Here is an 8,748-nt window from a genome sequence, read left to right as displayed (position 1 = left end):
TAGACAAGATGAAAAAGTCTTCAAGAAATATTGACACGTGTATAAATGTGCTTCATAGGTTTTAAACTTCAACATTTAACGAGACCTTCCAGGAACGGTGGGGTGAATAGTACCAGAAAAGTGTGAATTCAATTTTCCAAACTTCAAAGGGTCGGAATGAAAGCTTATTTTGTACGATAAGTAGATACGATATTACCACCATTATAACTATACGCCATTCCCACTTGATTCGAAGCCGTAAAGAGAATTTTTACAATAAAAAAAATAAAATGTTCACGCGAGTGACCTCCACATGTGGAATCATCATCCACCTGTCAGTAAAAAAGAATTTCTCTTTTATTGCGTTTTACTGCAAAGGCTGTTAGCACTTATCAAATATTAACCCTGCTCATCCATTTACTCTAGCCAAAATGAGAGATTCAAATTTATTGTTAGAGTAGCTGATTTATCTTTCTCTATTCTTTATCATTATAGGATTTTCTTTGTGTTTTGAATTTTCCACTAATTTGATTTTTTTTACTGAATGAAAATTTTGAGGACAATTTATTTTACTTGAATTACAAAGCTTTGTTGGCCTTATGGACTAAATTGAAAGAATGTGATAATATAAAATGATTCATGGATTTCAAATGGGACAATGAATTGTAATAACATCGCCATTGATTGCTTTAGAAGTAAATTATACACAGTAAATTAGTAATACAAATTATCAACACAATATGTAAAGGCATGTTTCTTCCCTATATTATTCATCATAATATCCCTCTCACCATCGCAAGTTTTATCAAAACATTATTTCCAATTTACAGAATACGGTAGGGTAAAGGTCTTAGAAGGGTTTTAAATAATTTTTCTGAAAGGTGGCTCCTAATTAAGTCAATCCAAGGCATTTAATTGAAACATTATGATCTGAAATTGATCATGGAGACACCAAAGATGGTCAATTCTGAATATATTGATAAAATGGTATATACAAGCACATATGGGAAAATGGGGAAGAACAATATAAAGACAGTTGCATCACTCAGTTGATCCATATTTTACGCCCTATCATAATAGCCGGAGCCTTGACAGGACGTTGTCGGATCAGTATTGAATGAAAATATCTAAATGGTATTGTAAGACTTTCTGTGTGATGCGTGTTGAGGCATTAGAAAAGTCATATAAAGATCGATGTCCATATAAATGCAACAAGAGAAGTACACTAAGTAAATTGGTGAGTAAAAAATACTCAAAGGGCAAATACGTGAACGATATCTTTGGATATAAATTTCTCTTGTGGCATGAATATGTAAAAGCAGTCAACAATTCCGTGACACCTGAAACAAGATAACACCAGCTGTAATATTAACTGAATAATGATACACTGAATAACATTGTTTTTTCTCGGTAAAAAACCAAGTACTAGTAACATGGACAAAGGTATATACTTGAATCCGTACTCCACTGTAGGGAATGGGTTAAGTGTAAGAAATGCGATGTTAACTTCAAATCTTGATGCATATGTCCCTTAAAGCAATGTTTTTTTTTTCTTTTTTTTCTTTTTTTTTACCCATGTTACATCGCACTTCATGTCTGATATATACAAAATTTTCAAAATGCCCGTCAGAAACACGCTATGTTTCATATCTCAGTTTATTTTGAGACTAGAATGATATAATTAGCATCAAAATATAAATTTATTTGGTCAAAGGATTGTTACGGGCCGAGAGAAGGTTGTGACTCAAAGACAGTATGAAAACAACTGAGTGAGTTTATTATAGAACACTCTCCTTTATATGATGAGAAAACCAGACATGTTTATTCTGGTTCTTTTTAGTGCGAGGGAAGAGCGAAGATACAAGCATAATAAATACACAAAATGAACTATGTACGATCGTGTGACAATCGGTTGGTACATGGCTCCCCCCCTAAAATTGACATACTGTACATGTTAAATAGGGCGCCGTGATCTAGAGAGGCGAACTGTAGGCGGGTCATCTGGCAGGAGATAAGCAGACTTACAGAGTGAAAGTCTGTTGGTATGTGATGCTTTGCTGGGGGCTTGTAAGTCTGGCGGCATGGAGTAAATTTTCCCACGACATGACGTATGTACTGGAGATCGTCAGAGGAGGTTGCGGAAGGAAAAAAAGTCGGCAGGGATTACCACCGGGTCGCCATACACCATTTCAGCTGCCGAGACGTCGAGGGCGTCTTTAGCAGTGGTCCTTAGTCCCAGGAGGACCCAGGGAAGCTGAGCAAACCAGTTGGAATCCTTGCAGCGGGACATCAAAGCTACTTTGAGGGTGCGATGAAAACGTTAAACCATTCCGTTGTAGGCCGTTGTCTGATGTAGGGTGATGCCCAGGAGATTCGCTAATAATGTCCACAATTGAGAGGTGAAAGTGGTACCCTATCGGAAGTTATATGCTCAGGGATACCAAATCTTATAACCCATCCTGAGATCAAGGCAGATGTACATGAGGCGGACGTCGCAGTTTCCATGGGAATGGCTTCAGGCCAACAAGTAGAGCAGTCGATGATGGTAAACAGGTAACGATGTCCTTGTGATGTGGGTAGGGGGGCCTACAACGTCGACGTGAATGTGTGCGAAATGACGCTGAGGTTAAGGAGAGGTGCCCACTCCGGAATCCGTGTGTCGATGTACTTTCGAAGTTTAGCATCCTTAGAAATGCTGTGCCAAATGAACTTCGTCTTCAGCAGCTGTGCAGTAGAACGGCACGACGGATGTGAAAGGCCGTGAATGAAATCAAACACTTTCCGGCGCATGGGAGCAGGAATACAAGGTCGCGGTCTACCAGTACTGACGTCACAGAGGAAGGTGGTGTTGGAGTTTTCGAGGGGGAAGTCTTCCTAACGGAGGGACGTGCAGGATGTCCTACATGCTTGATACTCTGGATCCTGTCATTGGGCTTCAGCCAGGGCATTGTAATCCAATCCCAGTTGAACGGCAGCCAACATGTTTCTTGACAGGGCATCGGCAACGGGATTCATTTTCCCAGGGACGTATTGAAGGGTGCAATTGTATTCAGCCACAGCGGAGAGTTGTCGGTGTTGCCGGGTGGACCAGGCGTCAGACTGTCGAGTGAAGGCGTGCACCAGAGGCATGTGGTCTGTGCGAATGACGAAGGGCATACCTTCTAAAAAATAGCGAAAGTGACGCACAGCAAAGTGCACCGCCAGCAATTCGCAATCGAAGGTAGAATAACCCTATTCTGCCTTGGACAGTTTTCCGCTGAAGAAGGCCAATGGGCGGGGTGAGCCGTTGACCACCTGTTTGAGTACTGCACCAATAGCGACATCGCTGCCATCGGTGGAGAGAAGGAGAGGGGCATGTGGGATAGGAAAAGTGAGAGGTGCCGCAGTTGATAGGGCCTTCTTTGCATTGCAGAAGGCTGCTTCTTGAAGGGGACACCATTTCAGGTCCTTTGGCTTACTCTTGAGGGAAGCGTAGAGGGGAGAAAGAATGGCGGCAATGGTTGGCAGAAAACGTTGATAATAGTTGATCATGCCCAAGAATTCCTGCAGAGCTTTGACGGTCGAGGGCGCAGGGAAGTTTTGAATGGCTGCTACCTTCTCAGGGAGGGGATGGACTCCTTCAGGAGTGATGCGGTGCCCTAAGAACGACACTTCGTTGGCACCAAAGGTACACTTTAGTTGAAGGCGGTCGAGCACGATATGCAGGTGACGGAGGTGTTCCTCTTTTGAGGAGGAGAACATAAGTATGTCGTCCACATAACATACACAGAAGGGGAGGTTCCCTACGATGCCATCCATGAGACGTTGAAACGGGGCCCCAGCATTACGAAGGCCAAAACAGAAGTAATTGAAGGTGTATGTACCAAACGGAGTGGTGATGGCGGCCTTGGGGATGTCTTCTGGGTTCATAGGCACCTGATAATACCCCTTTAGAAGGTCGAGCGTAGAGAAAACCTTTGCTTTGTGCAGGTAGGAGGTCACTCCGGGGTCACCAATGTTATGGTCTGAGAGAAGGTTGTGCCTCAAAGACAGTATGAAAGCAATTGAGTGAGTTTAGTATAGAACACTCTCCTTTATATACAAAAGCTCAAAGCAACAAGAAATTTCATGTTCTAAAACAGACACTGTTACAGATGAGAAAAGCAGACATGTTTATTCTGGTTCTTTTTAGTGCGAGGGAAGAGCGAAGATCCAAGTATAATACATACACAAAATGAACTATGTACGATCGTGTGACACACGGTTGGTACAGGATTCAAAAGAATTATGTGTTGACCTAAAAATTATTTGTTTCTAGTTATATACCCTACTCTAACAACATGAGTGTTCACGTAAATAAGTCGAATTTATACATAAGTAGATATATAAAAAATTAAGAGCAACTTTGAAGTTTTCGAATGGTTTTAATTATGTTCATTCAAATGACAGTACAGCGTAGTAGTGAGTATGACCACAGTGTATTAAGAATAACAATGCTTTGTTAAAGCGTGAGGTAAATACAGGACACAAAATGTAATGTCTACAGTAGATAGACATTACATTTTGAATGACTTCAGCCCGTAGTATAAGGATTACTTCGTCGAGGCCTTTCTGTTTGGATGCAATACAAGTGTTGGGACAGAGAATAACCACTCACATCAGTTGTTGTTTTTCTCGTTGGATCCTTTTCTTTTTAAACCCTTGCTGTGGCCTGCAACGGTCGTCTAACAACTAGGTACATAACTTCCTTCTAGAACAGAGACGTTCTATTTTTTTTAGGAATGTGCCCATCTGTTCCCCTCCATCTTATCCGAGACTCGACATTACTATCTAGTGGTGCCACTGAAAGACCCGAGAGAGAGAGAGAGAGAGAGAGAGAGAGAGAGAGAGAGAGAGAGAGAGAGAGAGAGAGAGAGAGAGAGAGAGAAAGGAGGCGTGGGGAGAAGATAAGTGAAATTAAAAGGATGAAGCTTGAAGTTTCATTTTTAGAAGTAGTATATTTGAAAGAGCATAACTAAGAAAAAGCAAAAAAAAAAAAAAAATTAACACAATTGATGCTTCTGAAACCCTTAATGTTTTTTCTGTGATGTCACTTATCGCCACCATTACTGTGAGACTATCATATATAAATTAATTGAGTTTGAAAAGTGTTTCCCTCTTTTTTTTCTACCTTTGTTTTAAGACATATCATATCTAATTATCCGCTTTCTAGGCCTTTTGAACATTTTATAATTACGTTACGGGATTAATCTTTGATGTAATAATTTTTATTTTATATTATCAAAGCATCGTAGAGATCTTGTAACAAGATGACTGATACTCTGTAGGCTTTCGTACTTGATCATTACCCATTTCATATTACACCAGGCTATTAAAACTAATTGCAAGTATCATTAACATATGTTGTTCCACGAGGTAGGTCAGCTATCCTAACCTTCATCTAGATTATTCCATTCAAGATGTGTACTAGCATGAGTGTATAACTTTTCTAGCCTTATTGCCTTATTCCTTATTCTATGTTTGGATTCCCCCAGGTCCCTCAGTGTGAGGCACCTCATATATCCAGCAGAGAGTTGCTAAGGAAGAATTTTAACATTCGATCTAACTTTTTTCTATTTTTGCAGTGTGCACTGAGGGCATCCATGAAGAATTCTGCATACTTTGGAATTAGGAGAGACCCGGGCGTCTTAAAATGCTATTTATCATCTACGGGAGCATTAGCAGATTCTTTGCAGGAGACTACAAATCCCACTGACAGCGTATGGGCAGTATGTACAGTAGATATACTTTATGTCATAGGTCATGGTCATTAGCAAGAAAAGGTTCTCACAGACACATACACACGTACAAAACCCACACACACACACACACACACCACACACACACACACACACATATATATATATATATATATATATATATATATATATATATATATATATATATATATATATATATATATATATATATATATAAATATATATATATAAATATATATATATATATATATATATATATATATATATATATATATATATATGTATATATATATATATATATATATATATATATATATATATATATATATATATATATATATATATGAGTGTGTGTATATATATGTATATATATATATGTATATAGTATATATATATATATATATATATATATATATATATATATATATATATATATATATATATATATATATATATATGTATATGTATATATACATATATTTATATATATATACCTATATATATACACATATGTATCTCGTATATACTCGTCATGAATGTAGAAAATCACAATAGGCATATGAATTTGAAGGTAAACTATAGCCATAACATCTTTTATACTATTTATTTCGACGGTTCGACACACGCCTAGCGTCAATCAAAAACGGAAAAGAAATCAGAAGGAAAAATAATAAATCACATGGATATACAATATGAGGTAATACATTTTTATACAATATAAATTACGAAAGTAAATATGTCTAGAGTTATAGCTAAGGTATAAGGGGATAGGATAGGTGGGGGAGGGGAGGGGGATTAGGATTGGAATGATTGGAGGGAAAAGTGTTAAAATGAAGTATAGTAGGAGGTGAAAAGATTGGGGCAGACCTAATAGCTCTTTGTATTTTTTTCTTCCCTTTTTTTTTGTACTTTCAGGAGGTGAGTTCTCTTGCCAGCCTCAGAGGGACTTATGTTTTCAGTATTATTACTTTTTCTGGGGCTTGTTTAATCATTTGTTTGTTAACTTTTTTTTTTATTGTTTTATTTCAATACTGTGGATTTGGTTTGACCAGGAATGCTCGTTTTGTGTCTGTTATTTCCTCACTTGTTGTTGTAAGTTCTAAGTAAATGTTTTTAAATCTTTCCCAGGCTTGTGTGGCTCCTCTGTGGTACCTGGTGTTTACTGGTTCGAGATTGTATATGTTATGGAGTGTTTCGTTGTTTTCATCAATGTTATTATTGTTATTATTATTGCTGTTATGGTTTAGGAAATGTATGTTTCTTAAGTTTCCATTTTGGAATTGTTGTAGGGTTTTCATCTTTGATTGGTGTTGCTATTGGATATCTAAATAGAGGTCTTATTAGGCTTTTGTAAAGATTTATTATGTTTTTATCCAATATTTTGAAACGTTTTAATGTTCTCTTTATGTGTTTCGCCAACTGGAGTGTTTGTTTTATATGGCATCGTATGCCAATTCTTTTGATAGAGACCAAGGATTTTAACTTCGTTGTTTACTCTTATTGGTGCTGGTTTATATTTTGATACAAGTAGGAAATAGAATTTATTGCTGTTTGTTTTTATCTTCCACTTGTTTTCATAATCATTTATTCTTTTGATTTCTCTTTCTGTTTTAATTTTTAAAAAGTTTTTGGAATTTGTAGGATAAATTATTACTTGTGTTATGGCATCTGCGTAGGATAGTTTATATCATATTCGGGGTTGGTTGACATATCTGCTGTGTAGATTATTAAAAGTGTTGCGGATAGTATGCCTCCCTGTGGTACTGTTGGCCTCATTAATTCCGGTACACTTCACTGGAGGTTAAGGAGACGACAGTGTACCAGAATTTTTTTTAGTTGGTTCATGGCTATTGTTTCATAAATTGCCTCGAGGGCAGTTTCAGTGCTTCTCCCTGTCCCGAAACCGTGTTGGTGTTTATAGAATTTAATGTTATTTTCTAGGCTTGTGTTTATGATTTTTTTCAAGCACTTCACCCGGCACTTCCTGCAGAGTGATTGGCCTTCTGTTTTCTGGTAGTTTTAGGCCTTCCCCAGGTTTGAGTGATGTATGAATATTCCTTCTTTGTTTGGTTTTGGATAATATCTCATTGAAAGTGTTAGGTTTAATATTTGTTGTAGTTTTCTCCATTCCACTAATGGTAGTTTCGATAGCATTAGCTTGTTTATGCCGCTTTTACCTTTTGCTTTGTGTTTAAGTGCTTTCACTGTCTACATTATCTGGTGTATTTTAATGTCTGCTATTAAGTAGCTGTCCTCATCCAGTCTTTGTAGATCTGGATTTAGATAGGGGGTTATTCGTTTGCTATTTCCTTGTAGGAAGTTTATAACTTGTGTTTCTGTGTCTCTGTCGAAGTTTGCACTTTCTTGATTTGTTATTTTAAATGTGGTTAGTAATTTGATTTGTTCTTCCATGTCTTCTACTTTATCCCCATTACTGTCGATTAAGTATGATATTCCTATTTTGAGTTTTCCCAGTAATCCTTGTATTCTTTCCTAGAGTTTTCCTTGGTCTTTGTATGTTTGTTCTAGTTTTACTATCATGTTCTTCCAGGTTTTGCTGTTTAGTCTATTAGATTCTTCAATTATTCCATTCTTGGTGTGTTTTATTAGGGTGTATGTTACCCTTATCCACCTGTGTATGTTTGACTGTGGGTAATTTAATTGTTGGGTGAGTAGTTTTAAGTAATCGCTATCTGCGGTGTGTTTAGGGTATATTGTCTTTATTAGAAAGACTGTATCTATCATTTCTGAGATGTCAGACATCCATTTGTTTATTGCTGAATATATTGTGTTTTCTGATGTAGTTTCATTGTTTTTTTAGGTTTATTTTTCTTGTTAGTGTGTCTTTAAAGATTTCGCAGTTTGCCTTCTATGTGTTGCACCTGTCTTCTATTTCTCTGATTATAGGTTTTGTTCAGAGTTTTATTATGATTGGAGTATGATCTGATGCTATAATTAGTCCTGGTGATATGTTATAGTTTAAGTGTGCTCTATTGTTTTTAAGTATGATGTAAGATCTACTGGCGTATTG

At 37.1% G+C, this 8,748-nt stretch overlaps 1 protein-coding gene across 1 annotated transcript in view; it reads left to right on the top strand.

Moving 5' to 3' along the window:
* The window catches only part of LOC137628966 (uncharacterized), an 81,145-nt gene that overhangs the window by 9,776 nt on the left and 62,621 nt on the right, over nt 1-8,748 (top strand). The window contains exon 2 of the mRNA XM_068360221.1: nt 5,583-5,726. Coding sequence (XP_068216322.1) covers nt 5,583-5,726 — 144 coding nt within the window. The remainder of the gene's footprint in view (nt 1-5,582; nt 5,727-8,748) is intronic.

Source organism: Palaemon carinicauda, chromosome 37 (genome assembly GCF_036898095.1).
Source record: "Palaemon carinicauda isolate YSFRI2023 chromosome 37, ASM3689809v2, whole genome shotgun sequence".
NCBI classification, from domain to species: Eukaryota; Metazoa; Arthropoda; class Malacostraca; order Decapoda; family Palaemonidae; genus Palaemon; species Palaemon carinicauda.
The sequence above is the reverse complement of the archived record's forward strand: the minus strand, read 5'-3'. Positions and strand labels throughout refer to the sequence as shown.